This window comes from Vulpes vulpes, unplaced genomic scaffold, assembly GCF_048418805.1.
Source record: "Vulpes vulpes isolate BD-2025 unplaced genomic scaffold, VulVul3 u000000678, whole genome shotgun sequence".
Taxonomy (NCBI): domain Eukaryota; kingdom Metazoa; phylum Chordata; class Mammalia; order Carnivora; family Canidae; genus Vulpes; species Vulpes vulpes.
The window spans coordinates 904,024-930,951 of NW_027325803.1; the positions used below are offsets into that span (position 1 = coordinate 904,024).

The window sequence follows — 26,928 nt, forward strand, 5'->3', positions numbered from 1 at the left end:
TTCTGGGAAGTTTCAGGATACAAAATCACACAAAAATCAGTTGTGTCTCTCTACACTGACAACGAACAACCCAAGAAGGAAATTAAGAAAACAATTCCATATTCAACAGCATCAAACAGAATAAAATACTTAGGAATAAACCTAGCTAGGAAGGTGAGAGACTTGTGCACTACAAAATACTGCTGAAAAAATTAAAGAAGATACAGAAAAATGGAAAGACATTCCATGGTCATGGATGGGAAGACCTAATATTAGACTATCCATACTACCAAGGAGATCTATAGGTTCAATCAACCCTCACCAAAAGCCCAGTGGCATTTAAAAAATAGAAATAGAAAAAACAATTCTAGAATTCATATGGAACCACAAAGGAGCCCAAATAGCTGAATCAATCTTTTTTTTTTTTTAAAGATTTTATTTATTTATCAGAGAGAGAGAGACAGACAGACAGGTAGAGGAAGAAGCAGGCTCCATGCAGGGAGCCAGATGTGGGACTTGATCCCGGGTCTCCAGGATAATGCCCCGGGCTGAAGGCGGCGCTAAACCGCTAAGCCACCAAGCCACCGGGGCTGCCCAGTTGAATCAATCTTGAGAAAGAACAAAGCTGAGGCCTCATACTTCCTAATTTCAAAACATATATCAAAACTACAGTGATCAAAACAGCGTATCTGGCATAATGACAGATATTATAGACCAACAGAACAGAATGCAGAGTCCAGAAATAAACCTGCATATGTATGGTCAATTGCTCTTTGAAGGATATCAAGAATGCACAATGGGGAAAGGATAGTCTCTTCAACAAAAGGTGTCAGGAAAACTGAATATCCACATGCACAGAATGAAAACGGACTCTTAGCTCATACCATACATAAAAGACTTAAATATAATACCTGAAACTACAGAATTCGTGGAAGAAAATATAGAATGAAAGCTGCACGACACAGGTCTTGGCAATGATTTCTTGGATAAGACACAGGCAACAAGAGTAAAAATAGACAAATGGGACTACAACAAAATAAAAAGCTTTTGCACAGCCAAGGAAACAATCAACAGAGCAAGAGGCAACATACAGAATGGAAGAAAATATTTGGGTGCTTGGGTGGCTCAGTGGTTGAGCCTTTGGCTCAGGTCATGATCCTGGGGTCCTGGGATCGGACCCTATAGGGCTCCCTGCAGGGAGCCTGTTTCTCTCTCTGCCTATGTTTCTGCCTTTCTCTGTGTGTCTCTCATGAATAAAATCCTTTAAAAAAATTTCAAAATTAAAGAAAAAAATGGAAGAAAACATTTGCAAATCATCTATCTGGTAAGGGGTTAATATCCAAAAGATGTAAGAAACTCCTACAGGGGTGCCTGAGTGGCTCAGTCAGCTAAGCATCCAGCTCTTGATGTGGGTTCAGGTCATGATCTCCAGGTCATGAGATAGAGCCCTGTGTTGGGCTCCACACTGAGCAGGTAGTCTGTTTCTCTCTCTCTTCCTTGCCTCCTGCACTATCCCCCAAATAAATAAATAGACTTTACCAAAAAAAAAAAAAAAAAAAAAAGAAAAGAAAAGAAAAGAAAAAGAAGAAGAAGAACCTCCTACAACTTATGGCAAAAAAAAACCTCCCAAATAACCCAATTACAAAAGGAGTAAATACTTGAACAGACACTTCTCCAAAGAAGACATCCAGATGGCCAACAGACACATGAAAAGATATTCAACAACACTAATCATTAGGAAAATGCAAATCAAAGCCAATGAGATGTCGCTCACATCTGTTAGGATGGCCATTGTAAAAACAAACAGAAAATAACGTATTGGAGAAGATGTGGAGAAACTAGAATCTTTGTGCACTGTTAGTGGGAATGTAAAATGGTACAGCCAATCCGGAGAACAGTATGGAGGTTTCTGAAAAAATAAAACAGAACTACCATATGATATAGCAATCCCAATTCTGGATTATTTATCCAAAAGAATCAGGATTGGGGAGGAGGGTGGAGGATTCAGGAGACTAGGTGATGGACACTAAGGAGGGCACTTGATGAGCACTGGGTGTTATACTATATGTTAGCAAATTGAATTTAAATTAAAAATAAACACATAAATACATAAATAAATAATTTGATCATCAAACAACAACAAAAAAAGAATCAAGATCTTAAAGAAATATCTGCACTCTCATGCTCATTGCAGCAGGGTTCACAATAATCAAAATATGGAATCAATCTAAGTATTCATTGATGGATGAATGAATAATGAAAATGTGGCACACCAGAAATAAACCCATGCTTATATGGTCAATTAACCTATAACAAAGGAGGCAAGAATGAGTACACAATGAGGAAAAGACAATCTCTTCAATAAATGGCACTGGGAAAATTGGACAGCTACATGGAAAAGAATGAAACTGAACCACTTTCTCACACCAGACACAAAAATAAACTCAAAATGTGTCAAAGACCTAAATATGAGACCTCCAACCATAAAAATCCTAGAAGAAAACACAGGTTGTAATTTCTTTCACATTGGCCTTAGCAGCATTTTCCTAGATTTGTCTCAAGAGGCAAGGGAAACAAAAGCAAAAATAAACTACTGAGACTACGTCAAAATAAAAAACTTTTGCACAGCAAAGGAAACCATCAACAAAAGGCCACCTACTGAATGGGAGAAGATATCTGCAAATGATATATTCAAAAGGAATATCCATAATATATAAAGAACTTATACAATTCAACATCAAAAAAACCCAAATAGTCTGGATTTTAAAAAGGGGGGAGGACCTGAACAGATACTTTCCTAGAGACATACAAATGGCTAATAGACACATGAAAAGATGCTCAACATCACTAATGATCAGGGAAATACAAATCAAAATCACAATGAGATACCACCTTACACCTGTTAAAATGGCTAGAATCAAAAAGACAAGGGGTGCCTGGCTTGCTCAGCTACTGGAGCATGTGACTCTTGATCTCAGGTTGTGAGTTTGAGCTCCATATTAGGTGTGGAGATTACCTAAAAATAAAAATCTTAAGAAAAAAAAAAGACAAGAATAACAAGTATCGGTGAGAAAGTGAAGAAAAATAATCCTGGTGCACTGTTTGTGGGAATGTTAACCGGTATAGCCACATTAGTAAGGAGGTTCCTCAAAAATTAAAGATGGAAATATCGTATCATCTAGTAATTCCACTACTGGGTGTTTACCCAAAGAAAATGAAAACATTTAATTAAAAAAGATATGTGCACTCTTATGTTTACTGCAGCAGTATTCATTATTTACAAAAGCCAAGATATGGAAGCAACTGAAGTATCCATTGATAGAAGGATCCATTGATAGATGAATGGATAAAGATGATGTGGTATATATACATATAACATTCACACACATATATACATACGTGTCACCATTATTCAGCCATAAAAAAGAGTAAGATCTTGCTACTGGCAGCAACATGGATGGGCCTAAAGGGTATGATGCTAACCGAAATAAGTCAAACAGAGAAAGACAAGAACCATATGATTTTACTTACCTGTAGAATCTAAAAAACAAATGAGTAAACAAAGAAAAAGCAGAAACAGACCCAGAAACACAAAGAAAGAACTGATGGTTGCCAGAGTGCAAGGAGATAGGAAGATGGGCAAAATGAGTGAAGGGGAGTGGGATGAATAAGCCATGAGGATAAAAGGTACAGTATAGAGAACCCAGTCAGTGATATTATAACAGTGTTGCATGGTGACAGGTGGTAGCTACACTTGTGGTGAGCACAGCAGAAAGTAGAGACTTGTGCAATCACTATGTTGTACACCTGCAACTAATGCGTGTCAACTCTATTCAGTTGCAGAATAAGACTGAGTCATTAAAAAGAAGAAAATCCTGCAGGATGTGGTAACATAGATGAACCTGGAGAGCATTATGCTAAATAATGAAAATATTTCAATTAAAAGTTAAATAAATGCAAGTGAATAAGCTAGTCATATAAGGACAGAAACTGCAGGAATACACTTACATACGATATCTAAAGTAGTCAAACTCATCAAATAGAAAGGAGAATGGTGGTCACTAGGGGCTGATGGGGTAGGAACATGGGGAGTAAGTTTCCATTATGTAAGATGAAAAAGTTCTAGAGATCTGTACAACACTGTTTATAGTTAATAGGTACTGTACACTTAAAATTTTGTTAGGAGGGTAATCTCATGTGTTTTTACAATTAAAAAAAGAAAGAAAAATGGACAAAGGCCACAAGCAAGATAAGGCAAGAATAAATACAAAAGGCAAACAGGAAAAGAACAATATACATTTATCTATCCTCTGATACAACAAAATCTCCAGGATAATCTCACCTACCATAGAAATGCTGACACTAAGGCACAGGGTTATACAGCATCTACAAAGGTAGTTTAATTTATACTAAATGCATACACATAGCACACACACTCTTTTCTAACACATTCTGTAACTACACAGTTAAGTAGGTAAATATACAGAAGCAGCCGTAGAAGCTGATTCATGCCAACTGCAGTCTCCTGTGGGATGGGATGAGGTGAGGTAGAAGGGAGCAGGGAAAGCAACAGAACACTGTATGTATATATATATATATATATATTTTTTTTAAGTATTTTATTTATTAATGAGAGACACACAGAGAGAGACAGAGATGTAGGCAGAAGGACAAGCAGGCTCCCTGCAGGGAACCTGATGTGGAACTCAATCCCAAGACTCTGGGATCATGACCTGAGCCAAAGGCAGACACTCAACCACTGAGCCATCCAGATGTCCTGAACACTGTATTTTTTTAAACTATAAATTTTTATTCTGCATTTTCCTATGTGGTTTTAATTATCCTGAGTGTCTATTCATACTACTTGTATAATTCCGAGATAAACGCTTATAAAATATTAATAAATCATTATGAACACACATGGAAAGACAGCCATAATACCAAGTGAAAGAGTACCTTGTAGAATAATGTGCAGCATTCCTATTTTTGTTAAAAACAAGCAAATGTATTTGTTTTTGTTTTTGTTTTTCAAGTGAAGGATCACCCCTCCAAGGCTATTTTTTTTTAAGATTTTTAAATTTTATTTATTCATGAGAGACACATAGAGAGAGACAGAGGTAGAGACACAGGCAAAGGGAGAAGCAGGCTTCAAGCAGGGAGCCCAACGTGGGACTCGATCCTGGGTCTCCAGGATCATGCCCTGGGCCGAAGGCGACACTAAACTGCTGAGCCCCCGGGCTGCCCAAGCAAATGTACTTGTAAAGAGAAAAAAGTTCTGAAAAAATACATAGCATCAAACTGTTCAGAATGACCAATCAAAAGTCAGGTTTTTACTTTATACATTTCTATATTTCTAAAATTAACGGAGTTAATATAACTTTTGTAATACATTATTTTAAACTTTAAAAATAATCCTTTACAATAAATTTTAATGATAAAAATTACTTATAGTCTACTAGGTGATGAAGGTTAGCCATGAAATTATATATAAAATGCATTATCATAAGCAGTTTTTTTTTTTTTTAATTTATGATAGTCACACAGAGAGAGAGAGAGAGAGAGAGGCAGAGACATAGGCAGAGGGAGAAGCAGGCTCCATGCACCGGGAGCCCGACGTGGGATTCAATCCCGGGTCTCCAGGATCGCGCCCTGGGCCAAAGGCAGGCGCTAAACCACTGCATCACCCAGGGATCCCTCATAAGCAGTTTTAAAAAAGATTTATGTATCTATTTGAGAGTGAGCACACGTGCATGCTTGCACAGTGAGGAGGGGCAGAGAATCTCAAGCAGATTCCCTGTTGAGCTTGGAGCCGGGACACAGGGCTTGAGATCCTAACTAGAGCAAAACCAAGAGAGTTGGATGCTCAACTGGCCTGAGCCACCCAGGCGCCCCTACAGGCATTTTTTTTTTAAACACAAAGGAAATACAGTTGACCCCAGAACAACACCAGGGTTAGGAACGAGGGATGCTGACCCTACACACAGTGGAGAATTTGCATATTACTTTTGATTCCCAAAAAACTTAACTACCAATAGCTGACTGTTGACCAGAAGTCTTATCGATAACATAGTCAATAACACATATTATGTATATGTATTATATGCTGTATTTTTTGTATCTCAATAAACTGGGATAAAGAATAGAAACTTTTATTAAGAAAATCACACGAAGAGAAAACACATCTGCAGTACTGTACTGTATTTATAGGAAAAAAATACAGATATAAACAGACCCATCCAGGGGTGCCTGGGTAGCACAGTTGGCTAAGCACTGGACTCTTGGTTTCAGCTCAGGTCATGATCTCAGGGTTGTGAGATTGAGCCCCATACTGGGCTCCATGCTCAGCTCTGAGTCAGCTTGAAGCTTTCCCCCAACCCCTGCTCATGCTTTCTCTCTCTCTAAAATAAATAAATAAAACTTTAACATCCAGTTCAAACTTGTGTTGTTCAAGGGTCAACTGCCCAGGAAAATGTTTACAGTTACATCTAAGTTATGTGGTTATGGTGATTATATTTTCTCCTTTACAAATGCTTATATTTTCTATGTTTCTGAAATGAGTCTGATTTACTTTGACAATGAGAAAAAATAAAACAAAATTACTTATAGAGTAATGTGAGCACCAAAAAAAGATCATCATTGCCCTGCTCTATCTAGAATGGCTAAGTGAGAAAGAGCACAGGAAGAGGCTGAAGTCTGACCCTGTGGGTTAATATACCAGCTTCTCAACTGTGAGACTACAAGCAGCATAATTCTTTCCTCATCTGTAAAACAAACATTTAAAGAGAGATAAAAATCAGGATCTGACTCACACAACTCAATGAAATAAGGCAAGTACCTGGCACACAAGATGTCAAAAAGCCTAAGCTACTAAAAATCAAAAACAAAAAAACTCAGCAAACAAAATCATGATTAAGGTCAGTCTGAAACAGAAGAAGTCTATTGCCTCCCTCCCTCTCCAAAGAAGATTCACTCAGAAATACTAGATAAAATTCAGCACTCCACACCCCTTACACATACAGCTGAGTTTGAAACCAAGACAGAAAGCAGAGTCCACAGTGCTGGAAACATAAAGGAATCAACCAGCAGTGAGCAGGTGCCAAAGCTGTAGGATTCAAGGGAGAAGGGATCTGGATATAGTTCTTAACATCTAAGGGCTGAGGACCGGGGATTTAATTGCAAGAGAGAGGAGTCCAGGCTGCAGGCGCCTTGCATGCCAGGAACCAGAACTGAGATAAATGCATAAAGCCAGAGGTCATGAAGGACTACACTTCCACCCCCCATGCCCCCATTAACTGGTGCTTAAAAAACTGCCCACCAGCCTGGAGAAGTAAGGAACCTTGTGGTTTGTCCAGGGCCTCGTGGAAGAATAGGGTCCATAAGAAAAGGAAGCCCAGGCTCTCACCAGGCACAGATGGAACTCCAAATTCACATTATCCCAAAGCAATGACAACTAGCTAAACTTGTAGGGCCCCAGCAGAAGAGAAGACAAAACTCCCCTTAGGAGTGCTTCCATAATCCAGCACATGGGATTCCCATGGAAACAAATCCCAACTCAAAATGAGCTTCCACTGGGAAAACAAAAAGACCACAAGAGGAAATAAGCCATCATATGGGAGAGTAACAGGAAACAAGAACTAGTACTCCAAGAATGAGATAATAATAGAATAATTTAAAAAGTCTCTAAAATAAGCATGTTTAAAGAATGGCAGAATGTTGGTAATTGTTGAAAGCTGGGTAAAGGACACAGACAGTTGCTACCATTCTCTCTTCCTTTGTATGCTAGAGATTTCCATAATAAAAAGTTTTAACAATTCTGTAACACAAAGTTTTTAAAAAGTTAAAGATGTTCAAAGTGCTTTAAAAAAGGAATAGAAACCAACTGGTAAAAAGAGGCAGATTTTTTTTTTTAAGAGGCAGATTTTTTAAAAGTCAAAAAAGTACAGAAATTAAACACAATATTAAGATAAACAATTTTTTAAGTTATTAAGTAGCATAGAAAGAGCTGAAGAGAGAATTCAAAGTTGGAAAATAGAATATGAAAATATTTGGGAGCCTGGGTAGCTCAGCGATTAAGTATCTGCCTTCAGCTTAGGGCACGATCCTGGGGCCCTGGGATCAAGTCCCACAATGGGCTCCCTGCATCGAGCCTGCTCCTCCCCCTGCCTGTGTCTCTGCCTCTGTCTCTGTGTCTCTCATAAATAAATAAATAAAATTTTAAGGGCAGCCCGGGTGGCTCAGTAGTTTAGCGCTGCCTTTAGCCCAGGGCCGGATCCCAGAGACCGGGGATTGAGTCCCACATCGGGCTCCCTGCATGGAGCCTGCTTCTCCCTCTGCCTGTGTCTCTGTCTCTCTCTCTCTCTCTCTCTCTCTCTCTCTCTCTGTGTCTCTCATGAATAAATAAATAAAATCTTTAAAAACAAAACAAAACAAAAACTAGAATCTCTAAGGTCCTAATATTGTTTGAGAGTAGTACAAAAAGTCAAGAATGCAAGGTAAAATCTAAATGTAATCAAGAAAATAACAGAAACTGAAATATAACTTCTACCAGTAGAGGAGACAAAGCCTGAGTAAAAACAACACAGAACAAAAACAAAAAACAAAACTTCAAATGAACAAAAGACAGGAAAGGACAAAACAAGAAGCAAAGAGAACCCTTGGTCAAATTGAAAATCCAAATCTAGAGGGCAGAAATAGACCCACATGTATCACCAATCCCAATAATTACATGGATATGTGGTCTTAAGATATAAACACTGGTATGTGTAAGGGAAAAAAATGTACTAGCACTTGTCAAAAGAAAGCCAGTCCTACCCTGGAATAATTTAATTCACCTCTCTCTGAAACTGATTAACACAAATGAAACTTAGTAAGGATAAGGAAGATTTGAGTAACACAACTAATAAGTTTGATCCAGTAGACAGATATGCAACCCCACATGTATTAAAAGAAAAATTTACATTCTTTCCAAGCACACATGGAGAATTTATAGAAACTGACCATACACAAGGCCAACAAAAAGGACATTGTAACAAATTCTAGAAAGTTATTATCATACCAACTCTCTAACTATAATGGTTAGAGCTTTATTATAAAGCTGGAAGTTAGTATATTTTAAAAACCCACATATTTGGAAACTAAAAAACACTATTGAACAATCCATGAATTAAAGAAGCAATCACAACTGAAATAATGAAATGTTTAGTATCGACCAATGAAAAATGTTACATATCAACATTTGTGGGATACAGGAAAAATGTGACCTTGAGAGAAATCTACAGCTTCAAATGCACTTATTAATAAGCAAGAAGAATTTCAGAAGATGTATTAAACATACAACTAAATAGGTTTAAAAAAATAGACCCAGAATACATGTAAAATTTGGAAAATGTAATAAGATCAGTGGCTAATAACACTGTCAATATTCAGGTTGTAATAGTATACTATAGCTTTGTAAAATGTTACCATTGGAGGTATCTATCTGGGTGGCTCAGTCAGTTAAGTGTCTGACTTGGGCTCAGGTCATGATCTCGAGGTCCTGGGATTCAGCCCTGAGTTGGGCTCCCCACTCAGCAGGAAGTCTGCATCTCCTTTTCACTCTCTCTCTGCCCCTCCCCCTACTGTGTGCCATCTCTCAATTTCAAATAAATAAATAAAATCTTAAATAAATAAATTAATTAATTAAAAATAAAATGTCACCATTGGAGGAAACTGGGCAAAGTGTACAGGGATCTCTCTAAATTATCCTTTTTATAACAGCATGTGAATCTACAACGATCTCAGTGAAAATTTCAATTAAAAAAAAGAGGCAAGAATACCAAACATTACCACCACAAGATGCTGGCGAGGATGTTGAATCCTCGTTCATTGTCAGTGGGAATGCAAAATAGTACAGCCACTTTGGAAGACAGTTTAGCAGCTTCCTACAAAACTAATCATACTCTTAACATACAACCCAGCAGTTGTGCTCCTTGGTGTTCACCCAAATGAGCTGAAAACTTATGTCTACACAAAAACCTGTACAAAGATGTTGATAGCAGCTTTATTCATATTTGCCAATCAACCAAGATGTTTCTTGATAGGTGAATGGATAAACTGTGGTACATCCAGATTCAATGCTAAAAAGAAATGAGCTATCAAGCCATGAAAAGACATGGAGGGATCTTAAATTTATATTACTAAGTGAAAGAAGCTTATCTGAAAAGGCTATATATACACTGTATGATTCCAACTATATGGTATTCTGAAGAAGGTAAAACTATGGAGCCAAAAAAAAAAAAAAAATCAGGGGTTGCCAGGACTTAAAGAGAAAGGAGCACAGAGGATTTTTAGGGCAGTGAAACTATGTATGATACTACAGCGGTGGATACGTGCCATTATATATACATTTGTCAAAACTCACAGAAACTACAACATCAAGAGTGACTGGAAGGTAGAGACTTTCGAGGATAATGATATCTCAGTATAGGTTTATTGACTGCAAAACGGTACCATTCCAGTCGGGTTTTTTTGTTTTTAAATTCATGAGACACACACAGAGGCGGAGACATAGGCAGAGGCAGAAGCAGGCTCCCTGCGTGGGGCCTGATGCAGACCTCAATCCCAGGACTCTAGGATCATGACCTGAGCCAAAGGCAGACAGATGCTCAACCACTGAGCCACCCAGGTGCCCCTAATGGGGGATTTTGATAGTGGGGGAGGCTATGCATACGTGGGGGCAGGGACAATATGGGAAATCACTGTATCTTCCGCTCAGTTTTGCTATGAACCTAAGACTGCTCTAAAAAAATGAAATGGTGCCATTTGCATTAAAGAATAGAAACAAGAACAGGGCAAACCAAAAACAGTGGGAGACACAAATATTTATTCAGTACCTATAATCTGCCATTGCTCTGCTGGGCACCAGGATACAATGATAAGCAAGGCAGATTGTGTTCCTGCTGTCTTAGAGTTTACTGTCGAGTATAGGAATCAGATACCCAACAAGCCAACCCCACACAAACTCACAGAACCTACAACACCAAGAGTGACTGGAAGGTAAACTAGAGACTTTGGGGATAATGATGTTTCGGTATAGGTGAACTGAACCTATAAAAGTATAGTCATTGAACGTAAAAGTATGATGTTCAATGACAGTCTATAACCTGATCTACACTAAAGGTGAAGACAGTGCCTCTGAGGAAGCGATGTTTAACATGAGAACTGAAGGCTGCGTAAGAGTTAGCCTAGAGGAGTGTTCCAGGTAAGAGGACTAGCATATGGAAAGGCCAGGGTGGCTGGAGTACAGTGATACATCAGGAGATTCACAAAAATAAGGCTGACAAACTGGCAGGGATCAGATTATGCAGATTGGGCTTTTCCAATTAGAGCAACTGACATCATACTTGGGTGGCATTAAAGGAATGACATAATCTGATTGGTTTTTTATTTTTTTATTTATTTATTTTTTATTTTTATTTATTTATGATAGTCACAGAGAGAGAGAGAGAGGCAGAGACACAGGCAGAGGGAGAAGCAGGCTCCATGCACTGGGAGCCTGATGTGGGATTCGATCCCGGGTCTCCAGGATCGCGCCCTGGGCCAAAGGCAGGCGCCAAACCGCTGCGCCACCCAGGGATCCCCTGATTGGTTTTTTAGAAGATCATTCCAGCTACTGTGTAGAGAATGGATTAGAATGGGGGAGGGAAGACACAGACACTTGTTGATAGCTCCAGCAGCAGGTCGGCAGCCTGGATTAGGGAGGTGACAGTGGAGGAGAAAAGTGGTCTAGACACTTAGGAGAGTTGGTAAGACCTGGTGAGGGATTGGACATCACCAGATGGAGTATGAGAGTGAGTCAACAAGAAGGTCTCTGATACGAGTGACCAAAGGGAGAGAAATGTCCTTTAAGAGAAGTAAGAACTAAGGAGGAAATAATCGTAGGGGAGTAGGCTGGAAATCAGGAGTTCGGCTTCACAGGTGTTAGACTTGAGATGCCAGTAAAACATTGAAGTCGAAATGTCAAGAAGGTAGTTGGGAATATGGCAACTGAACTCAGAATGGAAACAAGGGCCAAACGATGCATACTGGAGTCAATGGCTTGTGGACAGTATTTAAAACCCTGAGAGTGAAAGAAATTGCCCAGGGCGGGGTGGGCGTGGGGGTATAGAGAAGAGGCGCTAAGCCCTGGAGAACTTGGGGTTCTAGTGGTCACACAGAAGAGACAGAGAAAGGAAAATAAGCTAATGGAGGGGATATGGAGAGCAAAGGAAGAGAATGTTTGGAGGAGAGGAGTCTACTGTATTCGATGCCACTGAGAAATCAAGTGAGGTGAGAGCAGGCTGGGCTTAGCAGCATGGAGGTCACTGGGAGGCCTCACCAAGAGGAACTTCAGGAACACGGAAGAGACAAAGTCTAGACTGCAGTGTGTTGAGGAGTGAGCTGGAGGTGACAAAGTGGAGGTAGGAGTGCAAACAATGCCTCTGGGAAGCTCTGCTGTGGGGACGGAGACAAGAGCTAAGCTGGAAAGAGATGTGTAGTCAAGGGAAGGTTTTTTAAAAATGACTTCTCATTCCCCTGTAACAAATGAACCAGACAGATTTATGGATTAAAGGAGCTTATTTTGTGTTTTTAAATCTGGGAGACAGGAGAACACATATGAATGTGGAAAAAGTTTCAGAAGCCAGTGGGTCCAAAGAGTCAGGGAAAGAGCCCTTTCTCTGATGAAGCAAGTCCCTGAAAATTAGGAAGGGGATGGGGTCTCAGATGCATGTGGTGGGATCAGTGTTTGGTAAGAAGGGTAAGGACTTCAGTTAAGTCATGACCATGTGTCTATAAGAATTCAAAGTAAATTTGGGGCACCTGGGTGGCTAAGTCAGGTACTCTGCCTTCGGCTCAGGTCCTGATCTGGGGTCTTGGGATAGAGCCCTGCACAGCAGGCTCCCTGCTCCCTTAAAAAAAAAAAGAATTCAACGTAAATAAAGCTTAATTCTACCTAAAGAAGAAACATGCCCATGTCCTTATTTTTATTTTTAAAGATTTTATTTATTTACTCATGAGAGAGAGAGACAGAGGCAGAGGGGCTCCCCTGTGGGGAGCCCGACGTGGGCTTGATCCCAGGACCCTGGGATCACAACCTGAGCTGAATGAAGGCAGACGCTCAACCACTCAGCCACCCAGGTGCCATGCACATGCTCCTATTTTAATGTGGAAAGAAGCAGCTTCAAAAGTACAATGGTTTCTCAACAAGGAGAAAAAGAAAAGATTTTTTTTTAAGTGCTGACTAAAGTGCAACAGTTTTAGCTCACATAATCCTGAAATGTTTCAGAGAACTCCAGATTATGAGAGTTTGGTCACAGCTCTGGGAAACTTGAAAAGGAATTGTTTCAAAGCAGTGTCTAGGATTTATGGAGCATCTTACCTACAAAGGTAGTAAAGCCTGAAGAAATACAGCTTCAAGATGTGTATTGGTGACCTAACCTGCTTGATGGTATAAATTTACAAAGATCTTCCACACTCGTATTCTTCTTCCACTTTGGTAATATTTTTACAGTTGCTCCCTGAGCATGGTGGGAGAGGATTAGCATCCTCTGGGATACAAGTATGTATGGGTTCAGAGGGGTAGGTTAGGGCACCTGTCCAGAGTACTACAGCGAGCAAGCAGTGGAGCGAGGATCTAAATCCATGCCTTCTGGCCCCAAAACCAATGTTGATTTAATAATTAAATCTGTTACTAATTAACATGTTTGCTGAGTATTTATACCTTAACCTTTTGGGGTTAATGTCTAAAAGAGCAACCAAGCTGTCTCACAGATCACCACAGACATCTCAGGCATCACAGAATGCTAGGCTGGAAGCACCGCTGGCAGAGCCAAATGAGAGGGCTCAAGTTCTAGGTCCCAATCCTCTCCTGAGTGACAGTTTGGTCACCCAGGTGACTATGCGAAGAGACATGAACTCAACACAGATACTGAAAGGAGATTCAACGAAAACTCAAGGGTACCAAACTCTTCAGTGACCAAGACCGAAACACAAAGAAACAGTCCAGGGCAGTGCCTGACGAAAACATGGCATATGTTCTCTTTCTAATTACACAACATAAAGCAGGTTTCTCAACCTGGCACTACAGACATCTTGAACCAGGTAATTCTAGGATGTGCACCAGCATCTCCCCCATTCCAGTCAGCACAGTCAAACGACATCCGGGAGCAGGGTGTGTTGGTGGTTGGGGGGGGGGGGGGAGATCAACCTCAATTAAGAACCACTGATGAGACTCCACTGTGACAGCAGAAGCTAAGGGCATGCAAGACAGACCTACAAAGAAAAGTGAGGGACGCTTATGATCTTATTTTTATTCATGCAATAGTTTGCACAATCTTCACGAAAAGCATCAAATGTTCCAAAGACATGCAGTATGTACCTAGGAAAGTAGGACTAGCCCAAGAAACGGCACCTTATTATTTACACAAACTCTTGGCAATATATTCCAGAGACCAAGCAGTCCGCCATCCTTCAAGCTTCCCACACTCAGTAACCATGGAGGCTGCCAAAGTATGAAAAAAAAAAAAAATATATATATACACATACACACGCACACACACACACACACTTTGGTTCCCCCCATGCCTATCAAGCAATTGCTCATCTTTCTATTCTCTGGGAGGAAGTCCACCCCCTTCTGGAAACCTGGCTTCACTAAAAGGCTCAAGACAGACAAAGCCTGTATTGCCTGAACTACCCTCTTCCCAGGAAGACAGAGGACTACCCCTAATAGACCAGCAACACCCCCCACTTGGATGTGTGCTGACAGGGCTCTACTGAGCTCCCTTGAGAGAAGGGACACTCAGCTCTTTGTCTGTTGCCTTGTTTTACAATTGTTTACTCTGCCCATCGAAATCTGATGGGCTTTAGAATGCTTGGCTCAATGGCATTATCCATCTTCCCATCACCCTGGTGTCAGAGAATACTATACTCTGTCTAATGATCTGGGCCTTAAGAAACAATTATTTTCTAAGAGTTTCTTTAAAGAGAATCCATAAAATTATTTTGATTTCATATGTTCTAAGAAAGGGATTACAGAACAAAGGAAACTGTGGTGTCCTTTAGCTTTTAAATTTTGCTTTTTGATCAGCAGGTGCCTGCCCACCTGCAACCTCCCAAAGTCTTACAAGATACTTTTGAGTATTCCTATTGGTTTACCAAGCTAGCTAGCTACGCTGTAGACAAAATTAATGTTTTTACCTTGGTATGTAAATGTCTGAAACAAAACCTTGTTTTTAAAATATCTGCAGCACAGCTAAGACTGGGCAGTTGGGCTTCTGCTGACTTTGGACAGAGTGAAATTATTGCAATTCAAGACCAATGCCCCTTAAGGTTTCCACATGGGTTCTGCTTAAAATGTGAGCTCCTTAGTTCCACGGAGCTCAGGCCTGGCCCAAAGAAGCCTCAGTGAAAGTCTGTTGCATTAAAGAACAAAATGCACACGGCAACACATTGACAGTATTACCTGCAGAAGATCTTTGTAACTGTTGGCCAGAGCAAGACATATTCCATTTCTGCTCTCTACAAGTTAACTGCCTCAGAAACAAAAGACTATGAACAATAAAAAAGCTGGCTAGTTTCATGGTCTGTAAGGGTTTCAACAGGCTCTCCCCGAGGGTATTTTTTCAGTCCCCCCCTTCCTAAGCATAACTTTTTAAAAAGATGTTTTAATCGGCAAGCATATTATTTACTCCTTTAAAAGCAGGATTAGACAAAGGAGGAGGGTACAGAATGAAGTAATTTTATGAAATTAAATTCAAAAGGAAAGGGTGACGTGCATCTGAGGTTGTTTTTTAAGATTTTATTTATTTATTCATGAGAGACACAGAGACACAGAGAGAGAGGCAAAGACACAGGCAGAGGGAGAAGCAGGCTCCATGCAGGGAGCCCAGTGCGGGACTCGATCCCAGGACCCCGGGACCTCGGGGTCGCGCCCTGAGCCGAAGGCAGATGCTCAACTGCTGAGCTACCCAGGCAGCCCACGCATCTGAGGTTTTAAAGTCACTGTTACCCAAGGACCCCCTAACCCAGTTCTCGATCTCCAAATCCAAGGGGAGGGGGAATTTTAGGGTGCGAGATGAGGCCTCCGCTCTGTTGGTGTTTGTAAAACATCCTAGCAGGTGCTCTGCCAGGCAGTCTATAATTAGTCAAATACGCCTTAGAAATTTAAAATGAACCCAAAGGGTTTCAGAAAACCAACAGCCAGCCCCTGAGCACTGAGCTGTGTCTTCACAGGGCTGCTGTGCCCAGAGCACTGGGCTGGGTGCCTGCTGGTGTGCACCCGTGTGTGCACGCACACGCCACTTCTGAAGAGGCTCTTTTTTCAGAGCTCTAATGGCTTGACCTCAACACCTGCTGCACTTCCTGAAGACAGACAGGCTCTGGAGCTCCACTTGTTCCTCGCAGGCGGCTGCACTTTCTAGGAACGACCGCACACACGCAGAGGCTGGCCAGCTGCCAAGGCGGGGGCAGCCCAGCCGCCTCGGGCCTGAACTTTCCCAGTGCTGTCAGGGCGGGAGCCCGCTGCGGGCTGACTCAGCGGCCGCATGGAACTCTGCCAGCCGCAGGCAGCGCGGGGGCTGCAGGCAACTCACAGATGTTTTGCTAAACTAAAGCAATCAGCCAGGAGGCGGGTCTGGGCCAGTGGCCAGGCTGCCTCTGTCGTGGAAGCTGGGACTCTCTGATCCAAGTCCCAGCTCAGCCTCTACCTCCTGGCGATCTGCGGGAAGGTCCGGGTGCCCCCAGGTGCCAGTGGGCACCTCACCCGCTTCCCAGCCTGTTGGTGTGGCCTCAGCAGAGGACGGCGCTGTGTGCATAAAGAGCACCTGGAGCACTCCGACCTACCGGGTGCTGCTAGCTCAGTCAAACCTCACACCATCCCGGGGAGGTACGCTTCATCATTTTCACTTCCCAGATGAAAGGACACAGGCTCAGAGAGATTGAGAGCCCTACCGACAGGTCACAGGGTAATAAATGGAAGAGATGAGAATGGAACCATACTTTGCCAGCTCTGGAATCCACTGGAAACACCGCTGTGGTAAAACTCAGATCAACTACGCAGGGCTCCTTTATACAAAGACACTGTGTTTTCAGGTTCCAAAGCACTTTTCTTAGATTTCTCAGTTGCCCTGTGAAAACCCATAGTTCTTCACGACTCATTTCCAAAGAGCACCACTGGGCCACATGAAGAGCACATACTTATGAGTACCTAGAAACTACCAGCTTTGTCACAAACTCCCTAAGCACCAAAGAGTCACTTAACCTGGAACAACTCATCAGCAACTCCCATTCTTTGAGTGAGGAAAAACTGCACTGCAGGTCAGAAAGAGAAGAGGAATCAGAAGCCAAAAGCCTGGTTGAGAACACCTTAGAGTCCTGAGACTCCACACCAAGATAATTCTTTAAGATTCCAGAATCTGAATTTTTTGAAGCTCCCAAGACGACTCTGATGCTCAGCCATGTTTGAAAATCACTTAAGCCTGCCTTGGCTAAACTGGGAATTCTGAGGTCTACCCTTTCCTATTTCAAAGGGGGTGGTGTAAGGGTGAAATGATGCAATCATGCAGGCATGATTTGGAAAATATACACAACGCAAGAGCTTCGTGTCAGCTACACTTAGCTATAAACAACAAAACTGTCCTTAAAGAGCACGACGCTGGTTTAGCCTGGAGCTAAGCAATAGTCTTATGCAAAACTGTTCTTTTACTAAAAAAACTGTAATTAGAGCTGCAATTGCATTTTTAGATATCCCTCACAAAACTGTTGCAACCTCTTCCTTCCTTTAAAAAAAAAAAAACAGATTGTACTAACATTCTTTCACATCCCACTTGAAACAATCTATATTCAGAGGAACCTGCACATTTCATTGCTGTAATCAAGAAAACAACTAGGAGAAAAAAAAATATCACAGTCTATGCATCACTAGGCTGTTGGGTCACTGAGTTGGGTGAGAAGGCCCAGACTGGCAGAGATCCTGACCCTGGCAGTTCTCCTCTCAGCTGGCCTTTGGGAAGAATAAATGACCCCCTGCATCATAAAGACTGACCTGCTTGAGCTGCTCATCCAGATTCCAGCTTGGCTGCCCAGCTGTGGAGACTGAAGGTGGGGCCTTGGAAGCATCTTTGGTATGGTCTTCTTTAGCTTGCTGTGCACGCAGTGGAAGCCCTGGTCCTGGAAGCAGACCAGATCCAGGTGCTGCTCTGGGGTCCTGGCGAGCCACTTTCTGCACATGAAAATACTTGGAAGCAGCCTGGGCCTCTTTCTCAGCAACCTCTGCAACTTCATCATCCCCATCCTCATCTTCCAGACCTCCTTCCTCCTCCTCGGGCTCTGAGTTCACGTTGCTCCGTTCAAAAACTCGGGCTACTGCTGAGGCTGGTGGCCCTCTGGCTAAGGAACCCAGGGCAGGGCTGCTGGATGGCCTCCCAGGGGTGGCAGAAAGGAGAGTCTGCTGCGTGACCAGCTTCTGGGCATACAAGAACGGGGCTTCTCTCATCTGCTGTCCCTGCTTCTCTCTGGCATCCATCTGCAGAGGAGCCAGGGGAGGGGCCTGCTGGGGTGGTGGCTGCCGAGGCTGCTTCTGTTGTGCCAGTGGTTCCATCACTGCCTCAAGCTTCACCCGCCAATTGGCATGGCTCTGAACCTGGGTACAGCCCAGCCAGCACACTGGGTCTAAACTTTAAGTGATTAACAGAAACCACAAAGAAGGAGAAACAAGGGGGAAAAACAGTAAAACATACATTAAAAAACTTTCTTTTTTCTAGTAAAGGGTATGACTTCTAAACATTAATCATATGCTCTAAGCCCTGGTTCTAAGAGGAGTGGTGGTGGGAGCTTGGGGTGGGGGTGGGGGTGTGGTAGGGAATGGTGTGAAGAAGAACGGGATTTACGAGAGGAAATTCGGGATGGATCTCAGCAGTGGTGGACAAATGTGGGTATAAAAAGTAAATCCAGACAGTTTCGAGCCTGCAAAACTCTGTTCTGATCTCTCTCTCTCTCGACATTATCAAACATTAGCGTGTTTATCACCGAAAAGGCAACCAGGTTTGTACTGTACAAAAGTTGTAAGTAAGAAAACCACAATAAAAAGGGAAAGAAGGGCCTGTCTACAAAGGAGAGAGCACGGCTTACGTTCCCAGGCCCATCAGAGAAAGAAAGCACCGCCCTAGCTAGGCCCAGAGCTATCAGGCAGACAGAATGAGCTCTCTCTTACAAAAGCAGAACACAGCAAACTGCTCTTAGGTTTAAACTTTTCAAATTTCCCCGATCGAATGGCTGGCCTGCTTTTCAAGTGGGCTGAGCCTCGCTAACTGTACATTATAGCCTCAAAAAAGAATCCAATTTCAACAACATGAAAGAAAGAAACATGCAAGGGGGCAAGAGTTTCAAATTGCAATGGTCAGCTCAAAACAAAAAACAAAAACAAACAAAAAAAAAAACAAACAGGGAGGAATTCCTCTGGAGATTTTAAAGTTAATTAAATTGTAACAGATATCAATATTGTGTAAACAACAAGTTAATGCTGCTTTTTCATAAATTGCCAAGTAAATCTCTTCACATCCCTCTTCTTTCTGATTCACTTCCACTGTGACATTCTATGACAAACGCACACAGAAAAGGCTTTCAGGCCCAAAGTGTTCTGGGGGCAGGTTTATCAGCATTCTTACCAATCAGTCTCCAAACACATCCCCCCTTTCACACCCTCTTCTCCACTCTGGCTTCCCCTTTCCCTTCCTCCTCTCCAGATCTCCACTCCCCCACCCCCAAGGAACCTCACTCCAGTTCTGTTTCCTCAGCAAGTCTCCATAACTGAAGGGGGATTACTAGGCACACGCACATTTTAGGTGAACAGGACTTGCAACAATGGCATACAGTGTTGTCATCACATGAAAGAACTCATTGCACAGGTTGAGACTTGATATTTGCGTTGTTTCACTGTTTTCCAACTGAGACTAAAGATTTAAAAAAAAAAAAAACCGAACGGAGGTGGGGGGGGGGGAAGAAGGGGGTAGGAATCACCTTCATAGCAATAAAAACTGCCTGGGTCTATTAATCTCTTAATGGGCAGGGGGAAGGTGCAACTCTTTAAAGCGAGGTGAAAAAAAGTGAAGATGAAAAATTCTCATTGTTTATCTGAGAAGCGCTTGCTTTGGCCTTTCACGTTCAGTGCAAGACTCAAATCCCAGTCTGCCTCTTTACTTGCCTTTTTAACTTCCTCTCCTGGCGCTTGAGAGAGTGTGACTTTAACGCCTGTAGCGCTTCTTTCAGTCGGCTTTGGCCCTCTTTATAGTGTAACAAAATATGAAAAGATTTTCAATCCAGCATTCAATCCAGCCGGCAAAAGGATATACATTGAGGATTTAAAAAAAGAAAAAAGAAAAAAAAAAGAAAAAAAACTGGCGTCCAAAAAAAAAAAAAATTAAACAAAAGACTACAGCAAACAATCGGGTGATCATTTTAACTTTCCTTATAATAATAGTAATAGTAATAATAATAATAATAATAAAAACTTCCCTTATAATCACTACAATGTATCGCAAAGGGAATCGTTTTTCAGCCGGGCCCTGCCGGGCCCCGAACCCCCGCCTCCCGAGCGGCCGCACCATCTTCCCGGCGCGCTGTCCCCAGCGGGGGGGGGGGGGGCTGTCTCCTCGGTGAGATGGAGAGGATTCAAGCCCCAGGTCACACGCCCTCCCCCCGAGACCCCGAGAGCCCACCTACCCCGTCCCGAAGCAGAAAGGTCCAAACAACAATGCCACCTGCCTACATAGAGAAAACTTGTGACCCTCGCAAATCTAAGCCACTCCGTCCCTAAACCCGGCCCCCTCCCCCATTGCCCCCGAAGCCCCCGGACCGCCGCGCCGGGGCCCCGGCCCCCGCCCCCCGCCTCCCCCGGCCACATCACTCCGACCTCCCCCGAGCCCTCCAGCCAATCCGCGGGCGCTCCCCGGCCGCCCCGACCCCATCACCCTCGCCCTCGCAGCTCCCATCTCTTTATCTCACCACCCCCCCCGGGGTGCGCGGCGCGTGGGGTCCGCTCCCCGCGCGCTCACCTTCCCCCGCACACCTGCCTCCCCTCGCAGCCCTCCGGCCCCTCCACCTGCAGCAGCCCCCGCCCCCGCGCGGCGGAGCGAGCCGGGCCCCACGCGGCTTACCCGAGCGGGGCGCTCCGGGGTCCGCCGGCGTCAGGCCCCGGCTCCAGCCGCTGCGCCTCGGCCTCCTCCGCAGCCGGGGGCCACAGCCGGGGCGGGGCCCGCACCGGAAGCGGCGCCGCGGGGCCAGGGCCGCGAGCCCGGGGCGGGGCCGCACTGGCCGGGGCGGGGCCTGAGGCCGGAAGCGGCCAAAAAGGGAGCGAGGGGCGGGGCCAAGCAGGAAGTGACTTCAGGGACGGCCCCGCCCCGCCGAGTCGGCGGCGGAAGCGGACGGACGCCGGCGGGGATTTCGGCCAATGGGAAGCCGCGCACGGCGCGGACTTCCGGCGTCAGGACTTCCGCGCGGAGTTGAAAAGAGTCGGTCTACGTTGCTCCTCGTCCGCGCACCCTGCGGCCGCGGAGGGTGGTGTGGCGCGGCGTCGCGTTGGGAGGAAGGCACAGGAAACACCACGGGTGCCCGCGGGGTATTTTTCTGCTTCGGTTGCTTTCCCGCGCTGCCTGCTTTCAAGTCGATCTTCCTCTGAGATTCCCGCTTCCAGGTCAGTGTTCCCGTGAACCTCCCGGGCTGAGACCTGGCTGCCCCCTGAGGATGCTTCGTCCCCGGGGCAAGGCGTATCCTCCCTTCCCGGGTCCAGAGGGTGGGGGCGCTCTGTGTGGAAGACGCTCCCCTCCTGGAAAAACCCTCGCTTCCCCGACGCTTACTCTTAAGACTTTGCCGCCTGTCGAACCGCCCTTCGAGATCAGCCGTTCACTGGGGCGGCCAGCTCCCGCTCTTGCTTTCCTGTCGTCTATCTGCCACCTGGATAATGTCAGGTGGATAATGAGGCCCCGTTACCATCTGGGTCTCATCTCTAGCGACCCTGACATCAGCCCCCCATCTCTAGCGACCCTGACATCAGCGCCCTCATCTCTAGTGACCCTGACACCAGCCCCCATCTCTAGCGACCTTGACATCAGCCCCCATCTCTAGCGACCGTGACATCAGCCCCCATCTCTAGCGACCTTGACATCAGCCCCCCCATCTCTAGCGACCCTGACAGCAGCCCCCCCATCTCTAGCGACCCTGACATCAGCCCCCATCTCTAGCGACCCTGACATCAGCGCCCTCATCTCTAGCGACCCTGACATCAGCCCCCATCTCTAGTGACCCTGACATCAGCCGCCCCTCTAGCGACCCTGACATCAGCCCCCATCTCTAGCAACCCTGACATCAGCCCCCATCTCTAGGGACCCTGACATCAGCCCCCCATCTCTAGCGACCTTGACAGCAACCCCCCCATCTCTATGGACCCTGACATCAGCCCCCCATCTCTAGCGACCCTGACATCAGCCCCCATCTCTAGGGACCCTGACATCAGCCCCCCATCTCTAGCGACCCTGACACCAGCCCCCCATCTCTAGGGACCCTGACATCAGCTGCTCCTCTAGCGACCCTGACATCAGCCCCCCATCTCTATGGACCCTGACACCAGCCCCCCATCTCTAGCGACCCTGACATCAGCCCCCATCTCTTGCGACCCTGACATCAGCGCCCCCATCTCTAGCGACCCTGACAGCAGCGCCCCCATCTCTATGGACCCTGACATCAGCCGCCCCTCTAGCGACCCTGACATCAGCCCCCCATCTCTATGGACCCTGACACCAGCCCCCCATCTCTAGCGACCCTGACATCAGCCCCCCCATCTCTAGCGACCCTGACAGCAGCCCCCCCCCCGTCTCTATGGACCCTGACATCAGCCCCCCCTCTAGCGACTCTGACATCAGCCCCCATCTTTAGTGACCCTGACATCAGCACCCCCCATCCTAGTCAAAAATCAGGACTTGTCACCAGAAACGTTATCGCATCACAGATTAGTAATTGGAACAGCCTTCTGTCCAATTATAGTCTGATGTGCTTTCAGCTTGACTGCCTAGGAACTTCTTCCTAACTTCATTGAAAGCCTCCATTAGGGGGATCCCCCAGTGGCTCAGCGGTTTAGCACCGCCTTCAGCCCAGGACGTGATCCTGGAGACCCAGGATGGAGTCCCACATCAGGCTCCCTGCATGGGGCCTGCTTCTCCCTCTGCCTGTGTCTCTGCCTCTCTCTCTCTCTGTCTCTCTTGAATAAATAAACAAAATCTTAAAAAAAAAGAAAAAGGAAGAAAGAAAGAAAGAAAGAAAGAAAGAAAGAAAGAAAGCCTCCAATAGTCCAGTGAAGTTCTTCACTTCCCTTCTTATGTATCTGAGATACGATGGTACACCATTACAGTCCTACTCTTGGTCGTAACCGTGCCCGCCACTCCCTTTTCCCCACCCAGGTCCTCTGCCCTAGAGGGACCCACATGCTTCTCCATGCCTGTATCCTGTAGAAAATTTTCCTGATGAACAGACTGGCGTCACTAAGTTATTAATTTCAACCTTAAATGGGCTCTGAACAGTACCTGGAAATTTCACTGTAATATTTTTCTGGTTAACTTGCTTGCCGCTATCTCTGCAAATCTGTAACCCTACACTTCCCATACATCTTCCCCTGATTATCTTACTGTATGTGTAACAAAAAATGCAGAATGCCCTATACACCCCAAATATAGAAACAGTAATTAAAAGGAATACATGCCGGTCACCTGGGTGGCTCAGCGGTTGGCTCAGGGCATGATCCCTGGATCTGGGATCGAGTCCCACATTGGGCTTCCTGCAGGGAGCCTGCTTCTCCCTCTGCCTGTGTCTCTGCTTCTCTCTCTGTGTGTTTCTCATGAATAAATAAATAAAATCTTAAAAAAAAAAAAAAGGAATACATGCACTTCTATGGTTATTGCAACATTATTTACAATAGCCAAATTATTACAAAAACAGTCTGAGTGTTCCATCAATAAACGAATGGATAAAGGAGACATGGTATATACACAATGGGATATTATTCAGCCCGAAAAAAGAATGAAATCTTGCCATTTGCAATTTGGATGGAACTAGGAAGTATAATGGTTAGTTGAATAAGTCAGGCAAGGAAAGACAAATACATGATCTCACTCATATGTGGAACTTAAATGAGTAAAGTTGGGAGAAAGACAAACTAAGAAATAGATTTTTAACTATAGAGAAACATGATTATGAGAGAGGAAGTGGGTGGGGGGAATGGGTGATACAGATGATGGGGATTAAGGATTACACTTGTCTCTTAAGGAGTACCCTTGAGCACTGGGTGGTATATGGAATTATTCACTCAATATATTGTGCACATGATACTAATATAACTCTGTATGTTAACTATACTGAAATTAAAATGAAATAAATGCAGAATGCCTTAAAATCTAGAAATGTACGTGTGTTCCCATTCTGTCTTTTCCTCCTATAACTTATTAAATCACAAATATTCATTGAACTCACACTATGCCAGGCAAGGTGCTTATTAAGCAGTGAACAATAAAAAAGTCCCTATCCTAAAAGACTTTTTTAGTGTTGAGAGACAGAAAAACAAATATGTGCTATGATGAAGAACAAAGCAGAAAAAGGGTTAGACAGTGGTGTCAGGTAGCTGCTCTTTTAGATGTTAGAGAAGGACTGATAAGCAGAAAGTGGAACTGATTTGATGGAGTAAGCCATGTGGATATCTAGAGGAGTGTTCCAGGCAGAGAGGACAACGGATTCAAATGCTCTGAGGCAGGAGCATGCTTGGCTTGCTAACAGAATAGCAAGGAAATCCCTATAGCTGATACAGACTGAGTGAGGGGGATGGTTGCAGGAAAAGAGATCGGAGAAGTAGTCAGGGGCCCAGTCACGTGGATCTTTCAGGCCATGGTGACAACTTTGGATTGTTAACACTGAAACCACTGGAGAGTTTTGAACAGAAGAGTGGCCTTATCCGATTTAAGGCTCTAAAAGGCTTATTCTAGCTGTCGTGGGGAGAACAGATTGAAGGTGGAGGTATGATTAGAGGAGAAACACTAGCCCTGGCAAAGGATGATGGTGGCCTGAGCTAGGTGACAGCATTGAAGGTAGTAAGAAGTGGTCAGATTCCAGGTCTATTCTGAAAGTAAAGCCACCAGGATTTACTGATGGATTGAATGTGATGGATTGGAGAAGAGAGTCAAGAGTCAGGGATGAAGCCAAGGTTTTTGGCCTGAGTAACTGGTAGAATGGTGAAACCATCTACTGACCTGGGGAATGCTATCAGAAACCCCAATGAAAACTCAGCAATATAAAAGGATGAAGTATTGATATACCCAACGACTTGGCATTACAACATAACAATAGAGGCATTACGCTGAATGAAAAGCTAGTCTCAAAGTGACACTCTTGAAAAGATGAACACTAGTGATGGAGAATAAGTTAGTGGTTGCCAGGAGTTAGGGGTGGAGGAGTGACTGTACAGGGATAGCAAAAAGGAAGGTTTCACAAGGTGAAACTCTTGTGTATCCTGATTGTGGGGGCAGTTTCATGAATCTATGCATGTGTTGAAATCCACAGAACTGTACAACAAAAATACAACCAATTTTATTGTATGATAATTTTTTGTAAGCCAAACATTTCATGCATGCATGAGTTCTCTTCCCCATTCCCAGGGCTCCCCTTTAACCTCTTGCAATACTGGATCCTTCCATCAGTATTCTATCAAGTTCTAGTTTCAACCATCTTTTGCTTGAAAAAAAAAAAAAAAGAAACAAAAAATCTTTCCCTTGACCCCATATTCTATAACTAAAGGCTTATTTCACTATTCCCCTTTCTGGAAAAATTTCTAGAATTACTATCCTCACTGCAGCCCAGTTGATCTTATCTCTCCTTAAAATAATGGGATGAGCACTGGGTGTTATTCTATATGTTGGCAAATTGAACACCAATAAAAAATAAATTTATAAAAAATTTTTAAAAAATAAAAATAAAAAGCATTTTAGTTGCAAAAAAAAAAAAAAATGCTCTATGGCTTCCCGTTGCTCTTGGGATCAAGACCAAAATTCCTTCATGCAGCCTGCAGAGCCCCTGCCTACCTCTTTGGTTTTATCTCTTTGCCTCAGGTCAGTAGCGGACCCAAGAGGGCAGAATAACCAAATGACCTCAGTAGTTAGAAAAGTCTCCAAAAAAAAAAAAAAAAAAAAAAAAAGAAAGAAAGAAAGAAAGAAAGAAAGAAAAAGAAAAGTCTCACCAGAGAAATATGTTTAAACCCTGAGGTAATCACCTATCCTGGTTATAAGGACTATCATTCAATCTCTCTTTTATCTTCTAAGTATAGGAAATGAACTGAATAGCCTTGTTATTTTCCAGCTTCTTCCCTCAAGAGGTGTAGTCTTTCCTCTCTCTGAATCTAGGCTTGGCCACGTGACTTGCTTTGTTCTATGGGACATTAGCAAATCTGATATAAGGAGATTCTTTAAAAAGTGCATAGAAATTGTGGCTTGTTTTCTCTTCCTGGGAACTCTTCCACCTTGTGAAAAACTCATGGATGACCTGAAGGGTGAGGGGAGGCATGTGGCCCACACCTCATCTGACATCTAACCAATTGTCAAACATATGAGTGTGGCCCCTTAGACCAACTAACCTGCCAACCACCAGACATGTGAGCCAGGCCATTGTAGACTATCCAAGTCCAGCTGTGTTGGCCTAGATTAGCTGTGGTCTGGTGAACCCACAGACCAGTGAAAAATAATGTTTATATTGTTTTAAAGTTAAAGCAATAAATTTTGAGGTGGTTTGTTTTGCAGTAAAAGGTAAAGGATACCCATGGCATTTCTTTGCATCCATTAGGCTGGATTTGGTTGGGTGTACTTCTTGGAACTGCTTAGCATCTAAAGACGAGAGCCACCATACATC

At 43.8% G+C, this 26,928-nt stretch overlaps 1 protein-coding gene across 6 annotated transcripts in view; it reads right to left on the reverse strand.

Moving 5' to 3' along the window:
- ARID3B (AT-rich interaction domain 3B) overlaps positions 1 to 21,257 on the reverse strand; it is a 54,061-nt gene extending 32,804 nt beyond the window's left edge. For 2 of the 6 annotated variants that reach the window (XM_072745972.1, XM_072745968.1), the window contains exons 1-2: positions 21,150 to 21,257; positions 18,041 to 18,671 (exon numbers count right to left, since the gene is read on the reverse strand). In XM_072745972.1, coding sequence (XP_072602073.1) covers positions 18,041 to 18,595 — 555 coding nt within the window. In that variant the 5' untranslated portion in view covers positions 18,596 to 18,671; positions 21,150 to 21,257. Of the gene's footprint in view, positions 1 to 18,040; positions 18,672 to 20,197; positions 20,277 to 20,715; positions 20,758 to 21,149 lie in introns of all 6 variants that reach the window. The other 4 variants (XM_072745973.1, XM_072745969.1, XM_072745970.1 and 1 more) reach the window with 3 other exon arrangements.
- Between the last annotated feature and the right edge of the window lie 5,671 nt (positions 21,258 to 26,928).